The following is a 20000-nucleotide window of genomic DNA, read 5'->3' on the forward strand; positions in this document are numbered from 1 at the left end:
GAGAGGGTAGCAATGTCATAATGACAAATTAGTTTGGTCAATGACCAGCAAACATCCAAACAAAATAAAAAAAAACATCCTCATACAAACATATACATTCAAACATATACATACAAACATCCACATATAAGCATACAAACATACATTTTACATACAAACAAACAACTATACAAACATAAACATTTTTTCTAAAGACAAACATCTATTCATCCATTTATCCATCTATACATACATACATACATTCATACATACTCACATACATACATACATACATACATACATGCATGCATGCATACATTCATTCAAACATACTTATTTTTTATACATGCAAACATACAAACGTTCTTGATAACGATAATTTTTTAGTGCAACTCATGCCAGATATGAAAACCTATCTAAAGTTACACAACGATGACTGACGATGTTGATGTTGTTAATGGTTATGATGATGTTGATGTATGCACGTGTATGTGTCTATGTGTGTTTGTGTGTGTGTTTGTGTGTGTGTGTGCTTGTATAAGTTTGTATGTTTGTTTGCATATTTGCCACAGGAAATACAAATAATTTTGAAACACAAATTGCTACGTTTATGTTATAATTTTGAAATATAAATTACTATACGTTTATGTTTGAAGCATTTTAAGATGAACTTTGAAAAAAATTTAAAAAAGTGAAAAGAATCTAGACCAGTGAAATCTTTTTTTGTCTAAAAGAGATTCAGAGTGAACATTTTTTAAAGTCTGATAATGGAAATAGGCACAACAAATCTGAATCACCATCGACATAAAATATTTTAAACTGCTTCTTCTTATCAGCTCGACAGCAGCAGTTGACTTCCAACCAACTATTCAACATGGTTGATAAGACCTTAAATAAACTCAACTTGATGTAAAAACGCAAATACGGAAAGAGTTTTTTGAATATTTATGAATATGAATAAATATTTAGGAATCTTTGTTAGTTTGTAATCCTCCTCCTTCTTTTTCTTCCTCTTCTTCTACTTCTTCTCCTTCTTCTTTTCCTTCTCCTTCTTCTTCTGCTTCTTCTTCTTCTTTCTCTTCTTCTTTTTCCTCTTCTTCTTATTATTATTATTAATGTCTACATAGTGCAATAAAAATAAAATAAAATTTTCCACGCATATTTAAAAAAAAAAATGAATTTTCATTAAATGCCCAGCTACACTAGAGTGTAAAAATTTTGTTATTTCGACTGGATAGTTATATAAAGAATACACTAATATAACATAAATAACAAGATTACATAACATAAAATAATATCAATACATTAAATAATAAAAATATAACTTAGTAATATGTAGTATTTTTGAAGAAAATGCTATTTTATTTTTTGAGAAGAGTTTTTTTTCAAATGTCTAAAAATTAATTTTTGAGGTTTATTTGAAAAGTTGACAAAATGTCGAAATGCTTAATCCAAATTTTGAAGAATTTAAAATATTTCAGTGGAATTAAATTTAAACTTTTTATACACTCACAGCACACACACGCGCACACATCACACACACGCGCACAAACACAAACACACACACAATATCAAATAACACATTTGAAGATAGATCAAATGATGCTGATTAAATAATCGATAAAGAATTTAAAATAAGTTAAAAAATCGCTTTCAAATTATGCCATAAAAAACAGACCTGTACATAACTTCGATGACTTATTGTTTCTGATCTGATTTATTACTATATTTATTTCAGTTTGTGAACATCTGTTGACAAACTCTCTATAAAAATAACTAACACAGTCCTACATTCTTAAAATAGCATGAATCCAAAATACCTGAAAACAAAAAACTAAGCAATGCGTAGAAATATGCAGATGATTAAACTAACAAAAACACCCTACACATACGCGCGTGTGTTGTGTACATTTTAGAAAATACCTATAAATACAGAACTATTCGTGAAAATACCCATAAATACGTGCACATAATTCGATAGACACCATCCTCATTGGCAAGCAAAGTTATCAACGAAAGATGCAAAAAACATTTAGCCATAAAGTTGTCCAGTCCCGTTAGGAGTTATAAACTCAGGTATGAAATAATATATGAATTATAAAGGACACAAAAGCACATTTATACCAACAAATAAATATGGATTAGTAAGCAACATGTATACACAGACATACAATCATAGACACTCACATCCACACACACGGACATACACACACACAGACAGTCACACAAACTCGTACACATACAAACATACAAACCAAACAAGCATACAAAATCGTACATAAAAACTCTCCATCAAAAAATAAGCTGACATAAAAAAAGTATTAAGAAGAAAACAAAAACACACATATTTATACAAACACACATACAAAATTACACATACATATACACAAACTTCATAAGCACATAAATACCTCCAGCTAACAGCAAATATGAGATAATATGATATGCATGCTTTATGAGTCTGTCATATACAAATAAACACACACACCACACATACAGAGACATACAGAGACACACACACACATACAGAGACACATACATACACATACAAACACACACAGACACACACACGCAAACACAGTATAGCATAAAATGTTCATATTTGTCATGAATTGTAAACAAAAACCTTGATGTGATGATGTTGATAAAAATTACTGTTGTCGTTTGACGACAATGACGATGATGATGATTGTGATGATGGTGATAATGTAAGCTAATGGTGATTGATAGTATGATGTTAATGTGATGATGACGATTTAGTTATAATGTGATAAATGCTTACTATATGTACGTGTTAATGTGATGAAATGGTGATGATAATAATAATATGATGAGATTACAATGATGTCATATGATAATGTGATGATATGATCAGTGTAGCAGTAGTAATAGTAGTAGTAGTAGTAGTAGCAGTAGTAGTAGCAGTAGTAGTAGCAGTAGTAGTAGCAGTAGTAGTAGTAATAGTAGAGGTAATTGCCATTAACCCAATTGCTATTGATGTCGGTCCGGTTATGTAGTACTAGGGAAACGAAAGGAAGATATTCATTGTATGTATGTATTTTTTTTTCCAATCATTTATTTGGTAAAAAGAAAATCACCAGGAGATCTAAAAGAAAAATAACTTGTGCAGACCACCTTAATTAAAATGTAACCGAGTGAATGTCATAGCAAAAACAAATAAAAAATTTCAAATGATTAATTCAAATTGGAATATTAAAATTTACAACGTTTCTGCAATTGTCTAAAACATTTATACAATAGTAACAAAAATCAAAGTAATATCACGAGTATAGAATAATAATAACTAATTAAGTTTACAGAACACTTTCGAGAATTTTTTTCTTGGCTGTCTTTTTAAAGGAGGCAATGGAAGAGAACTGTGAATTATGGAAAGCAAATTCATTCCACATTTTAACACCTCGTATGAACCAGGATTTATCATTTAATCCTGTCCTACTTTTGGGTATTTTCAGTATGTTGTTTTGTCTGGTCTTTGATTTAATTTTTTCAAATACAAAAATAATTTTGTGGCTGTCAACATGTTGGATTTTATAAATATAAATATGTATGTATGTATGTATGTAAGTATGTATGTATGTATGTATGTATGTATGTATGTATGTATGTATGTATGTATGTATGTATGTATGTATGTATGTATGTATGTATGTATGTAGGTATGTATGTATGTATGTATATGTACGTTCAATGTTTAACCACGTACATGTATGTATGTATGTAGGTATGTAGGTATGTATGTATGTATGTATATGTACGTTCAATGTTTAACCACGTACATAAGCCAGAAGTAGTTAGCTAGCACGGTTAAACAAATTAACAACGGCGCCAGCATTATTTAGATCAAATACTATTGTTAAACTTTAACTCTCTTTTCTCTCTCCCTCCATCTCTTCATTTCCCTCTCATTCTCTCTCCCTCCCTCCCTTTTTCTTTCTCTCTCTTTCTCATAGACACGCACGCACACACACCCACAAATGTATATAATATAAAAGTGGATTTGGTAGAAAATAATTAATATAATTTCCACTGTTGATACTGGACGATGTTGTGGTTCTGTTGACGTTGTATGTGATGGTCTTGGATCACAGTAGCATGATAATTTTGATGATAGTAATGATTATGACGATATGAAGATGGAATATGATGATGATAGAAATAATGATGATATAGGATGATGATAGAAATGATGATGATATTTTATGATGATAGAAATGATGATGATTTATGATGATATATGATGATGATGATGATAATGCAAATTATTTGCATTGATATCCAAGATGTTATCTAGAGTTAATCGTTAGTCAGATAACGCTGATGATGATGCAAATATATTACGATGATTGGATTGAGGTGGAATACTTTGATGATGATGATATGATAACGGTGATGACGACGATGACGATGTGTATGTATGTATGTATGTATGTATGTATGTATGTATGTATGTATGTATGTATGTATGTATGTATGTATGTGTGTATGTATGAATGTATGTATGTGTATGTATGTGTGAATGTTGGCTGGCTGGCTGGAACGATGTTATTGCATAACAAATTTATGAAACATTTCCAATAACTGGATCAAATATACAAATATATATGACGTCATTAACAACAAAAACAACAACAAGAATAACAAGCATGCAAACAATAAACAATAACAAACAACAACGACAAGTTAAGCGACAGCAAAAAAAAAACCAACCTCAACAACACCAAAAACTCTTACAAATATACAATTATCATCCACATGACAGACAAGTAAAAAATTTTGTAAACTATGTAAACAATGTTGTACATAATATTTTATCAAAACAACAACAAACTTGGAAGAACGATCTCAGTTGTATCCCAACCAACACAACAACAATCACATCAACAACACACAAACAACGTCAACAGCCACGCACAAACAACAACTACACACATAAACAACAACTGCTACTACATACATAAAAAACAACTACTACACGCATAAACAACAACTACTACTACACACTTAAACAACAACAACTGCTACACACATAACCACCAACAACTATTACACACATAAACAACAACATTTGTCACATTAGTTAAACATTATCTTAGAAAGAAGGTGGAATCAATTAATTAAAAAACTTTTAAATTAATTTGGGCTTAATTATTTTTATCCACTACCTCTTCCTATCTCTTTTCTCATTCTTTCTGTCATTTTTCTTTCATTCTTTCTTTACATCTTCCAATTCTCATTTCATCACTCTCTCATTATATTCTTTTCTTTCTCTTTCTCTCTCTCTCCTTTTCTTTTGGCTCTTATACTATTGGCAGACAAGTGCGTATGTATGTTTATTAAATGATGGATAATACGGCCTTTGTTAATAAATCACTGCAATTAGTACGAGTGTATGTATGTACTTACATATTTAAATGTATGTAAACACACACACACACGCACACACGCACGCACACACACTTCTTCAAGCGTGCACATATGTTACATTAATAATACTGAACATCCATATGATAAATAAAATGCAATCTGTTTTACATCCACGTATAACATACATACATACATATGCATACATCCATACAAACATACATACATACATACGTACGTACGTACATCAGGTGGGAAGACAAAGTCCCAAACACAATGGTTTTGGCAAAGTGCGATACAATTGGCATAGAATCGCTTTTGCTTCAAGCTCAGTTTCGTTGGATAGGCTATGTCATACGTATGCCAGACACAAGAATTCAAAAGCAGGTCTTTTTTGGTCAACTGTAGTCGGGAAATTGACTGGCAAGTGGCCCTGTACGCAGATACAAAGACAGCCTTAAAGAAAATATGGAAAAATGTGGTTTATATCCCAAGGTTCTATGTATTGATGCTCTGCGGCGCTCGTAACGGAGAAAGTCTACCCAGAGAGCAGTTTCCGCTTTTGAACTGGAATATTTTTAATTTAACTCAATTAACGAAAAAAACAAAACAAAAACGACAGCTCTAGGCAAGCAATTTAAATTTAAATTTATTCATAAAAAGAGTTAATTAATTCATGAAAAAAGACTGTTAATTTTAGTTAATTTATTCGAAAAAAGTAAATTTTTTCAAAATAAAAATGACACTACAGTTTAATAAATACAATTTTTTTGGTTATTTTTATTGAAAATTTTAACAAAATTAAAAATTTAAAATGAAGTGAAATGTTTATTACATCAAGCGTAATCCATCCATCATGAATTTTCAATTTTTCAAAAATTCATTTTTTTTTTACTTAAATAAAGATGAAAACAAAATAACCATAAAAACAGAAATTCAATTTGAGAAAAAAAATTAAAAAATTTACATTTAAGAAAAATTTTTATTCATTTTTTGGTTATTAAACAGGAAGATGTACGAAAAACTTCTAGAAGAAAGCAGAGACCAAAAAATCCATAACAGTAGTAGTAATAGTAGTAACATATAAACATAAGCAAAAAATTTAAGCAAACGCAAACACACACACACATACGAACACACAAATAATCGCACATAGGCATATATCATCATAAATATATTGACAGCATATAAAATACAATACAAACAAATACATACATACATAAACAAACAAACACACACACACATACGTACAGACATACACTCATTATTTAATAAGTTACATGGCACAGATGAATAATAATAATAATAGTAATAATCATAATGATAAATACAAAGAATGAAAATCATAATAATAATAATAACGAAGACAAAAGATATCAAATTAAAGTAATTATCAACTCAAAAATGGACGCATTAACAGTAAAATTAAAACAAATCTTCATATAATAAATTATAGCTACACACATACACGCATAGACAAACTCATACATATACGTGTGAAAATATATTATACACACACATACACCTCACATATACACACACGCGCGCGCGCGCGCACACACACACACACACAAACACACACATATAAATCATTTTATGCAAATTATATATATATATAAATCCATTATAAATTATATTATATATATATATATCCATACATGTGCTCGTAAGCTTTAAGATTATGCAAACATGCATTTTCATTTTCAAGGTTCGACCATAATGTAAACAAAATTAGAAGAACTTTCCATAGAGAATTGTATATATATATATATATATATATATATATATATATATATATATATAGACAGATAGATAGATTGATACACAGATAGATAGATAGACTAATAGATAGATAGATAAATAGATAGATAGACAGATAGATAAGTGATGATGACATTAACAATATGGTGACAGGATAAAGCAAAGATGATGTCATCATTAATAATATACAGATTATTATGATGTCATATATATTTGATTACGGTTTTGATGATGATTTTAGTCCAGGTGATAATGATGATGACGATGCTAATGTGTGCCAAAGTCAATGACCTAGTTGCAGATTATGACGATCACTCACGTAAAGCTACTGATAACATGATGATGTCATATAATAATAATAATGGGAACATCTTTTATTTTACATCATAAAAAACATACAATGATAATATATACGTATATATATATATATATATATATATATATATATATATATATATATATATATATATATATATATATATATAAGTTAATGTTAATTAAATAATGCGCAATGATAAAATTTTTAAAAATTGTATAAAATAATATTAAAAGTTAAGACCATTTTGCTCATTGTGAAGTTAGGTGCAGAACGGTGAAATTTGCGTTTTACCACATCTAAACAAATTTGCGTTAGTAGGCAACTGCTGAACTAAATACTTCCTAGCAAATTTGTAGAGGCAAGATTTTCCGTGGACTTTGACCAACGGGATATGTTGTTGGTTTTGATGAAATTTTTTATATTCAAAATTAGTGAACCTTGACTCTGCAGAGAGAAAACATGATTTAAGCTACATTCAATTCTTTTTTCTTCCAAATGACTAATCGACGATTTTATTTGGTCATATTTTAAGAGCGTATTATCTACTTTGATAAAATCGATCGCTGATTCTTTATAGAGACATTGAATCTCTTTGTTGCTATTAGTTTTAAAATAGTTCCGAAATTTCAGTCTCATTTTTTCTGTCGCATCTTTTAATGAAATGATGCCATGACCTCCTGTTGTTGTTGGCAGAGAAAGTAGTTCAGACACACAACCGCTGATTGGCACTGATCTATCCACTCCCTGACAGCGTTAACAATCAGATTATCTAGGTTCTCTGATATCCATGTCAGCGAAAAGTCATATTATTAATAATAATAATAAATGTCAGAACAATAAACTTCAATGTTATTGACTATTATACAAACTATGATTGCATGAACAATATTAATTAAAGTTGAAAAAGTCTTGGATATCATAACATGATGATACAATCTAAAAAGTTTTAATACAATATATACCCGTTCGCTTGTATTCAAGGCCTACAACATTAAAAAAATTAATTCGGTCATGGGATCGTTTGAAAATCTTGTTTCTCAATCGTTTATTAGTGGCCCGTTTGATTAAAAGATCCTGATGTTATTTAAGATTTGTTTGTCAAAGAGATGCAATCAATTGTTGATGTAATTGGCCCACTGCATGTCCAATGATACCCACTTTGCTTCCTGGTTTAATGATCAATGTAGAAGTATGAAAAGAGCTTGCCGTAAATTGGAAAAAGTATATCGAATAAACCCTAACGATGTTAATAAAATTGCCTGGAAAAAGGCTGTTTTCAAAAAATTCTGTTTACACTGAATCAAAAAATTTGTATTTCAAAAACTTGATCCTTGTTCATAAATCTAGTCCTAAAAAATTGTGGGCAACCATTGATAAATTATTAGGTAAATCTTCCACCAGTCATTCAGTCGATGAATCTAATAAAAAGTTTACCCAATCACAATTTGCAACATTTTTTAGTGATAAGATTAAAAAAGTTAGAGAACATACAAATTCCTTGCTTGAGCCTTCCAGTGCTCCTAGTGATTTAGGGTTGTCTGACTCGTTCAATTTTTTTATTCCATGTTCTGGTGATGAAATTAAGAAAGTTGTGCTCAATTCACCATTAAAGACATTTTTTCCATGACATTATTCCTGTGCGTATTTTCAAACAATATATAGATTTGTTCATACCGTTTCTAACATTTTTTATCAATTTGTGTTTTTACACTGGTTATTTTCCTAAGGCGTAAAAACATGCCGTTGTGACTCCCTTATTGAAAAAAGCCATCTCTTGATAAGGATGATATTGCAAATTATCGCCAGATTTCAAACCTCTTGTTTTTATCAAAAGTCGTTGAACGTTTAGTTCTAAAACAATTTTTAAATCATTTGAATGTGCATGGTTTAATTCCAATCCATCAGTCAGGTTACAGGCAGTAGCACTCTACTGAAACTGCTCTGATCGATATTTCTTCTGAATTGTCTGCATCTATGGATTCACAAAATGTTTCACTTTTGGCTTTATTAGATATGAGCGCTGCGTTTGACTGCGTCGAACAATCACTCCTTGTTCATAAACTTAAATGTAGTTTTGGTGTTGCCGGTGCGGTTGCTTCATGGTTCGAGTTCTATTTGGTTGGTAGGACGCAACAGATTTGTTTCAATAATTTTCTGTCCAATGTCGAAGTTGTTATTTCCGGTGTGCCCCAAGGTTCTGTTTTAGGACCTCTTTTGTTTATATTGTACACGGCCGATGTTTTTCCTATCATTGAAAAATATGATTTCAGATACCATGCCTTTGCTGATGATTATTTGCAAATAATTGGTTGCGGTAACACATACCCGAGTTTTGATGCGATGGTTGATAGATTTTTACGTTGTTTTAATGTGTTAAGTGAATGGATGGTAAATAATAAACTAAAACTTTTGTATTTGATACTGCAATGTCAATGGATCAACATACAAAGTCATTGGTTAAAGATTGTTGCTATCAACTTCGCAAACTCAGGCAAGTAAAAAATAACCTTGAAATGTTTGGTTAACGCATTCATTCATTTAAAATTGGATTACTACAACAGCATTATTTACGGAGTTTCAAATCAATTGATTAATCGTCTTCAGTGAATTCAAAATCGTGCTGTTAAGATCATTTCCAGAGAGTTAAAATGAAACTGTATATAGACTACATAAACTGGGTTGTAAAATGATAATTAAGGTTAGAAACGTATACTGTACATTATGCTTCATAGACGTCTGCATTGTAAACCAGTCGTACAATAGTTAAGCAGGCCATAGAGAAAATACGACCATGTCAGTAATACTCTACGAGATCTCCATTGGCTCACAATTAAAAATAGAATCATCTTCAAGCATGCCGTTGTGGTTTAAGCCCGAGCTATTTGTCTGAAAGGTGTTTATACAAAACGAAAACTATTCATCACTTGCAATTACGCTCAGATGATCAGTTATTTTTATCGGTGCCAAAAACAAATTTGATGGTGGCCAATAGGAATTTTGCCGTTGCTGGTCCACAAAATTAGAACACACTACCATACAGCCTCTATCAACCTGGTTTAACTGTTTAGAAGTTTCGCAAAGATTTGAAGACGTATCTTTTTTCCCGATGATTTCACTAGACGAAAGCAGCGCCTTTGAGTTGCATTAAAGGGCGCTATATAAATTCTTTAATAATAATAATAATAATAATAATAATGATACACACAAACAGACACAAAAAAAAGTTAAAGACCATATACAGCTGTTGCAAAACCTGTCAGAATCCATCCCACTTAATCAATCTCACATTCAGTAGTGGATTATTTTCAACCATATTTTATCAAGCAGTGTGTCACAAAGCTCTGTCTGTCTGTCTGTCTGACTGTCTGAAATCATCAAACATGGAAGACCTCAAGAGATTTCACGTGTCAGTTCAGAAGAAATGAAACTTCAAATTTTCATGAAAAAGTTTGAATATGCAGGCAGTATGTATGTACCATTATATATATATCAGCCATCATGAAAATTATGACGAGGTTATGGTTGAAAGAAAAAAAGTACTACAAGTGTTTGTTACAGCAACACACACACCACACACACACACCACACACAATCAAACAAACAAAAACATGCAAGAGACAGACAAACAACCAGACCATACATAAATACATACAACATTATTAAACAAACACACAGATGGATAGACCAACTAAATCGATACATTAACTTACATCATATTTTGGCATGAGTAATTAATTGATTGATTGAAAAATAAATAAATGCATAAACTAACCAATTAGCTAATTACTGATATATAAACATGATTATCGAATATAAAAATCATAAACGGATAGAAAAAAATGAATAAAATAAATAAAACCAAAAAGCCAAAATGTAATTAAAGATTTTTTTCTGTAAAAAAAAGTAATTAAAGATGACGGAAATATGATTCACTGATGGTGACAGAAAATTATTTCATATGAAAATATCTATTGAAAAAAAAATTAACAATCACAACAATTGAAACAAATCAAACAACCACCTAGACAGTTAAACAAAATCACAATTTGTCAAAAACAATCATTTTCCTTTTGGCTCTACCATTACTACTACCTCTACCACTACTACTACTCACTAAATTCTTATTAACCTTTATGACACCAAATAACATATAACGAAAGCAGTAACATTTAATAACATCAATACCAAATAACACCAAAAACATTAACATAATAATGCAAGGAAGAAAAAAAACATATTAACATTAACATAACATCATTTGTGCTATCAGTTAAGGGCCGACTGAATAAAACAGGCTACAGGCACACAGAGCCCCATTCATTCATTCATCCATTCATTCACACATTCATTACTTCATTCATTCATTCACTCAGTCATTCAATTCTTCATTCATTCACACATTCATTTCTTCATCCACGCATTCACTCAACAATGAAAATTGTAATTGAATAAAAAACATTTTCATTGAATGTGATAAGAAATAGAATTTTTATAAGCATTAAACACTAATGGGGTATACATATATATTTACACATATCTACAAATATTTACATGCATACTCACACGCACACGCGCGCGCACGCGCACACACACACAAACATACACAAATGCAAACATGTTTGAATATCAAGAGACACTAAATATATCATATTAACATGTATATATAATTACATAAATATAAATGCACGCACGCGCACACACACACACACACATATATATATATACAATATGACATGATTATAACATAATCCCTAATATTCAAATGTTTACATTCAAATCATCCCTCATCATCATCACAATTATCATAGTACACACACGCACACACACACACGCACGCACGTAACCATTGCACATATATATAATACACAAATGCACATGTGGAAAGTGTACACGCACACACGCACGCACAAGAACGCGCGCACGCACACACAAACGTTTATGTACAAATGCACGAAGTCTATATTCAACATGATAATAAATGAAATATGAAAGAATTAATACAGAGAAGTATAAATTAAACGTTTGAAAATAAATCATTTGTAGGGACATAATTCTTATGTAGAATTTACATAACACTCAAAGTGAATGATCAATCACCTCAATCAATAAAATTGAATTAAAAACAGCATTGATAAACACAGTAGCCAAAAACACACACAACAACAACAGCAACACAGTATTACAACAGTTGTACTAAAGTAACACGAAGTACATGGTGAAATATTAAAGATGAGTACACTAATGCAAAGAAGAAAAAGGAGAAGGTACTATGGAGTGTTTGTTGTGCTAAGTGCCAAGATACCAGAGTTCTGTATGGTAGAATTAATAAGAATATATGGATGAATGAATGAATGAATGAATGAATAAAGTTAACACACTAAATACAACAAGTGTTTTTGTACATCAATCATCATCACCATCATCATCATTTAAAAAACTATAATCATCAAAACTGTTATCTGAACCAATCTGATATGATGCAAAGAAAAATGTTAACCACTGCCCATATCATCAGCTTCATCGTTATACTGATAACATGGTTTAACTAACAAATTCATAAAGTTGATGATGACGAAGATTCTTGTCTTCTTGCTCACGTTTGGATCTGACCTAGTTTTGTTGCCATTGTTGATTTGATAGCATTGGAAGTAGTTGTTGGGACTGTTGGTATTGTAGACATCAAATTTGCAGAGGATGAATGTTGATGATGATAATGATGATTTTGATAATGGTGCAGATGATGATGGATGTTACTGATGGGGTTTGAAGGTCTGCTGATGTTGCTGGCCCCATTAAAGAGCAGTGGTACGGAGGCTGAGTGAGTATTCGTTGAGGAAGACAACGAAGATGACAATTTGTCTATGGGTTCGATGTTCAACAGCCCATCTCCGTTACTCTGGCTACCAATGTTGATGTTGTGCATTGTTGTTGCAAGTTTGTTGTAGCTGCTGTTTGTGGCGGCGTGAGATGTTGTTGTGGGTGCCGATGCTGATGATGATACCAGCAGATAGGTTGTTTGTTGGGTGCTGCTGTTGCTGCTGATGGTGGTGTCATTTGATGACTTGTTGGATGAGTGTCGACGCAGCCATGGGTGGTGTATGGCCTGAGCGGGAGTCAGCCTCTTTGCAGGATCCCAGTTGAAACACTGAGTCAAAAATTCAACGAACATTTTGTCATCACAGTTCTTTAATGTTCTTGACAAATCTCTGGTACCAGGTGGTCCCCTATACTTGCCCTTGCTGGTTCGAAAGCCCACAAGTTGCACTTGGCCATCAGGTCGTTGAGAGACTGTACAGTATCGTGGGAGGCCTCGCGAGTTGATGAAGTAACGAGCTCGTTTCGAAATGTCGATAATTGATTGCGGAGGCATGCCTAGAACCTCCATGATGCACGATAATTGATCGGATTCATCCTCCCCAGCAAACAATGGATATCCGGTGTAGAGCTCTGCAAGAATGCAACCGAGACTCCACATGTCGATGGCCATGGTGTACTTGCTGCCCAGGATCACTTCAGGAGCTCTGTAGAATCTGGACTGTATATAAGTGTAAACACACTGGTCATCTGAACAGCTCGATCCAAAGTCAATGACCTTTGCACCACTCCTACCCTGTTGCTTCAGTAAAATATTTTCTGGCTTCAGGTCACAGTGAATGATGCGATTTTTGTACAGACCGTCGAGACATTGAAGTATGGAGTGGGAGAACTTCCTGACCAATTGCAGACTGAATCCATGAAACTTGTTTTTTTTTATGAGTTCGTAAAGATTGATGCTCAGCAGTTCAAAGGTCATGCATATGTGGTTCCTGAACATGAAGTTATCAAACATGTGCACGACATTCATTTTGTTTTCACTATCGGCTGATCTTAATTTCTCAAGAATTCTAATTTCTTCTTTGGCCTGTTTATGAAATCGTTTTTCATTTCTTACAATTTTCAGTGCCACATATGACCGAGTTTTGTGATCGTACGCCTTCAAGACTTGACCAAAGCTTCCTTTACCGATAACTTTGAGTAACTCATACCTGTACAAAATATGATCATGACAGGTATGTATGTAGGTGCCCTGTTCGTCATCGTAACCATTGTTGTGCTGAGCCCCTAGAACACCAGCTCTTTTCGTGGCGTTGAGTCCGATGAAGTATATTTCAGGGTAGGAGAGAATTTCTGTTTGCTCCAAAGGTGTCAGTTTGTGGCCGTACTGTCGCAAAACAATATCAGATGTTAGTGCATAAGAACTCTGTGCTGGTAGGTTATTTGAAACTGGAGAAAATCGATTATCAAGCTTGTAGTCTGGTGAGTTTTTATCTAATCCGTCAACTTGGCCATCAGTCTCTACGTAAACTTCTTTACTTTTCAAATATCCGTTTGTAGCCATCGTCGATAAAGCAACTGACATTGTTCTGCTGTGCCTCAAATTTGTTGATTGAATTTTAAATCAGTAGTGAAGTAATAAAAGAATTTTTTCATCTATACTTTTTATTTAGATTTTTCTTTCTCTCTCTTAGTTCTATGATGACGAAATATTTTCTTCCGTTAGTCAGCTATATGAAAAAATTTATAAAAATTAAATTATAAACTATTATTATAATTATAATTTATTGAAAAATATTTGTCTTATCAAAATTTGAAATTGAATATAAAAAGTATATTTATCTTATATTCTCCAACCTCGCAAAAATGAATATAAGATTAATCTGTAATTGTATCCAGTATTTTTTTAATTGATTCAGGAAAAGGAACAAGAATCCGAAATTTTAATATTAATGTAATTTATAATAGAATAATAATTATAACAATACTTTCTTAAATATATTATAATATTAAAATATTATTAAAAAATTAAACTTGTTTATTTCCTAATATAAACAAGTATTTTTTTTTACTAGAACGTTTTAATTTTTATATAGCTACTTAGTACAGTGTAGTAACTGAATGAATCAACATTGGATAAAACAAAGAATAGCAATGATTAACGACAACCCTGTATCTATTTCTTCTTCTCTTTTGTTACCAGTCACATCTTATCAAATTATAAGATAGATTTACAATTGAAAGCGTTTCTAAAAATTTCATTTTGAATTAAATTTCCAATTACTAAATAATTTATTAATTAAATTTTGATTTCAATTGTTAAATGCAATTGAAAGAAAATAAATTTTCGCTGAGATAAACCTACTAGGCGATCAAAACAACTATAAAATGGCAGAAGGCTGGCGGAAGTCTATTTAAATAACCCCTGGTTCTCAGCAGTATTTAAAAGTAACTTCCACCCAATCAATTCCTTATAGCGCATTTTAAAAGATAAGTGAACCATTCTCATTTAAGGCTGAAAATAAGGTTAAAAAAGTTTAATACACTTTTCCTAGGTTCAGAAAAACCAACAACATACAAACATCATATATGAGTACACTCCATGGATAAAACACGTTTAAATGTAAATAACTTTGTGACAACTTTTAAGAAGGCGACCTGTAATCTACACTTTAACTGATCTATACTATACTTAGAATTGTAGAAGGCCATTTTCCATTTTTATAAGCACCAAAATTTTCGACATGGAAACGGCTAGCAGCCATACACAACGGAAAAATATTCAATTTTCAGAAGTTTTCTTACACTTTGAGGTGTTTTACGATCAAGTACACATTTGCCATCTGGTGGGTAAATTAAAAAAACTATTTTTTTTTTTGAAGAAACATGAGATGCTATAAATACCGGATTTTAAAATAGTCGTTTAAATTTGAGGGAAAAAAGATGAGATTCGTTAGTTAGTGAGTTTGTGAGGACTCTAAAACCTAAAAAAAGTGTTCTAATTTGAGTTATCAGTTAAATTTTACAAAACATTCTCTTAATATCATGTCAGATGAAGTTTATTATTTGTAGATGTAAGTTTTAATTTTTATAAAAAAACAAATCTCAAAATATTAATATTAATAATTTTCATATATTTATTACATGGATATTATATATATCCATGATTTATTATTAACTTTTTTAAAAAAATATGACAATATTGTTTACGATGAAAAAGTGAAATTCCATGCAAGTTTCCACACACGCAACGTAACCAGCTTCGAAATGTCAGATGTGGTCTCAGTTATTTATGTTAAATCAGTTAAAATAACAAATTAATTAATTCATTAATTAAATTTTGATTAATGTAATTAATTTACTTCATTTTTTATATAAATCTTAAATTTTTAAAAATGTCTGGCTGGGTTGGCTTCACTGATGAAGACTTGAAACGTCTGAAAAAATGTCCAGATGATGATCAGGAAGGTAGTAAAAATAATTTGATTAATTTAATTTTAATAACAATTAAAAATTTATTAAAAGTTAGATAAATTAATAATTGCATATAATTATATTAAATAATTAAATTGATGATTAAATAAAAAATTATGTGATTATTAGGATTACCATTACTTTACTTTACTGATTACAAAAAATTGTAATTTTAAATTTTAGTTCTAGGAAAAAGGTCATTGCAAAAGAAACTAGCCACAAAAACCAACAATCCCATGGCACCTGGACATCCGCCATCATCATTTTCCCCAACTGTCAATCAGCTGAATAATACAAGCAATGCTAGAACAACATCCACAAAAAATTTTCATTTTGAAGACATCAATGACAGTGCAAAACTAAGCACTGGAAGAAAACTCTTAAGAGAAAGTGAAAGTGAAACTGCTGATGGGAAAAATGTTCAAAAATCCCATGAAAATCCCAAACAACCACAACAAAAAAAAACTAACCCAGATAGCAAAGAATTAGCAAATAATTCAAAACAATCTGAATCACAAAACAAAGAATATGACAACGTCATCATATCTCAGGTTAAAAAACAAACCATAGATAATATTAACAACAACAAAATTTTAGTCAATCAGGAAAAAACCAATAATAATAATAATAATAACAATAAAGTTAATAATGATGATAATGTTATTTATGATGATGACAAATTGCCTCAAGTTATTCTGGATGAAAATACAATTGTTGAGTTAGTATTGTTGTTGGTCTAATTATATTCCATAACCTGTATATATTTATTTTATAATGTTATATAAACGAACGAACTAATGAATGAATGAATGAATGAATAAAGGAATAGATGGTGAATGGATGAACGAATGAATAGATGAATGAATTAATGAAGAAAAGAACAAACGAATGGATGAACGAGTGATTGGACGGATATGTTAGGAGCCGTGCATTTGATTAATACAAATTTCATAAATTTGGAAAATAAATTATTTTGAATTATAATTTTTTTAAATTGAAAATTATTTTTTTCTGAAAATATAGATAAATTTTTATAATTAGGAGAGGAAAAGAAAATTTAGGAAAATTTCGAGAGCAGCAGAAACAAATTGAAGAGATGAACAAGAGGAAGAAAGCCATGCTCTGCAGTGCCATATACGAAAAGTCATTCATTCGTTCATTTATTCATTCTTTTGTTTATTCATTCATTCATTCATTCATTCATTCATTCATTTATTCAGTCATTCATTCATTTATTTATTTGTTCATTCATTCATCCCAATTTTTAAAATTACAAAGGCAACACACACACACACGCACGCACACGCACGCACATACAATGCACTTTAACTATTACGCAATCACGCCACACTTCATCGTTAACAAAACAACGACATTAACAAACAACAGCACACACGCACAAGAACAACACAATCATAAAATCGCTGGCCACATGACATGACAGGCAGAAGCGAACGAAGGCAGAAGCGATGAAACTGTCGAAGATCAAAGCAGAACTGGACCAACTCGATCAGATGGTCGTCTCTGATGTTTCTATGATTCGAGATCGAATCGAGGAGGCCAGTAGGAACTATTTAGCCGCACAGTAAGTTTCGCTCTGTGGTTGGTTGTATTGTATTGTATTGTATTGTATTGTATTGTATTGTATTGTATTGTATTGTATTGTATTGTATTGTATCGTAATGTATCGTGTTGTATTGTATTATATTATATTGTATTGTATTGTATTGTGTTGTATTGTATTGTATTGTATCGTGTTGTATCGTGTTGTATCGTATGATATAGAGATAAGAGATGAAAAAGTTATTCCAAATTATGTGAAAAATGCAAAGACGTAGATACAAAGCGGCGGAAAAAGAGTTTATCGATTCAAAAGTGGATCTACATAACAAGTGCGAGTTGAAGGAGCGACTGACGGAACACCTCTACGCTGTCATCCATCGCAACGAGCAGAGGAAAGCAGACAAGTTGCAGGAGCTGTTGAGCAAGTTGGAGCTGGAAGTGGAGGGAGACGATGAGGATGTTGCTGCTACTGCTGCTGCTGCGAATTCGGTTGGCTGCTTGTTTGCTGTGGCTATTTGTGTTGTTGGTGTTGTGGTTGTATATTCACCATCATTTTGGTTGGTTTGTTGTGTGGTTGTTGCGGTTGTATATTCATGACACTATCGTTATTATCATCATCATTATTTAGTTCACCATCACCAGTTTTCATAACTTCATCATCTCCATACTCACCCTATTCCGACCATTTACAGGCAAGCCCTATAATCCTCCCACCACCCTCATCTCAACTGGACCAACCGAACATTCAACAGTTTCGGCAGAAAGTTCTCGAAGGAATGACAGCCCCGGCTCACTCAGGCGTCGACTGTGCCACTGCTACAACTTCAGCCGCTATTGTAGCCTCTACTCTTGCTACCACAACTTCTGCTGCTTTAGTAGCTGCTACACCTACTACATCAGTTTTTGCCGCTGCAGTAGCAGCTACTCCTGATACTACTTCTAATAATGATATTTCAAATTCAGCCGTTGCTGTAGTCACTGCAGCTACCACTACAACTTCTAATACTATTTGTGATCCAACTTCAATTGACACTGGTACTATCATCCCTGCCACTGCCTCGTCTTCTGTTACTCTATCTAAGAAAGCTTCTTTCTAATGCTACTGCTTATTTTGATACTACTAGTGCCACAGCCGCTACTACAGCCGCTACTTTTACTGATACTTTTATTACTGATACTACTTTAGTTCGTTTTACTACTGCGATATTTTTTATTCTTTAAAAATCAGTGCGTGTGTTTTGTGTGTGTGTGTGTGTGTGTGTGTGTGATATTTTTGAGAATTAATCAAGAGAGTAGTGGCATAATTTATTTTAAGAAAATTTAATTTGGCTTTTCGGATTTTCAAAATTTTTTTACACATACATATTCACAGGCCAGACCATCCTCATTTAATTACGTCAGAAAACTTAAGAATTCCTCCCTTTTTAATTTTTTGAAAATTGTGTAAAAATGTAATCACCTTAGCTAGGAAAAACAATAATAATAATAATGTCAAAAATAACGAGTGACGTATCTGATGGGAAGATTATTTATAGAAGCGCTATTTATAGTAACAGAAGAACGAGCTAGATGACGTCAATTGTAATCTCTAAGTGTGAGGATAAATTGTGATGGTGTTGTTAATTTATTTATTATGGATAATTTGTAACATATATTCTATATATATATGTATGTGTATGTGCTGAACTATAAAATTTTACGTGGTTTT

General features: G+C 31.7%; 2 protein-coding genes across 2 annotated transcripts; one reads left to right on the forward strand and one right to left on the reverse strand.

Annotated features, from left to right (window-relative positions):
- Nucleotides 1-13517: 13517 nt before the first annotated feature.
- On the reverse strand, nucleotides 13518-14669 carry HELRODRAFT_131581 (hypothetical protein; the record flags this gene model as incomplete). Its single annotated transcript, XM_009022693.1, has 1 exon — nucleotides 13518-14669. A coding segment is annotated over one exon (1152 nt), but the record flags the coding sequence as incomplete, so codon positions are not given.
- Nucleotides 14670-16495: 1826 nt separating this feature from the next.
- HELRODRAFT_192411 (hypothetical protein) lies at nucleotides 16496-19389 on the forward strand (the record flags this gene model as incomplete). The annotated part of the gene is made up of 6 exons (XM_009022694.1): nucleotides 16496-16723; nucleotides 16913-17447; nucleotides 17771-17872; nucleotides 18174-18314; nucleotides 18562-18781; nucleotides 18985-19389. Exons 1-6 carry the CDS (start codon nucleotides 16651-16653, stop codon nucleotides 19387-19389), a joined length of 1476 nt encoding a protein of 491 aa, XP_009020942.1. The 5' UTR covers nucleotides 16496-16650.
- Nucleotides 19390-20000: the final 611 nt, after the last annotated feature.

Source organism: Helobdella robusta (genome assembly GCF_000326865.2).
Source record: "Helobdella robusta unplaced genomic scaffold HELROscaffold_33, whole genome shotgun sequence".
Classification (NCBI taxonomy): domain Eukaryota; kingdom Metazoa; phylum Annelida; class Clitellata; order Rhynchobdellida; family Glossiphoniidae; genus Helobdella; species Helobdella robusta.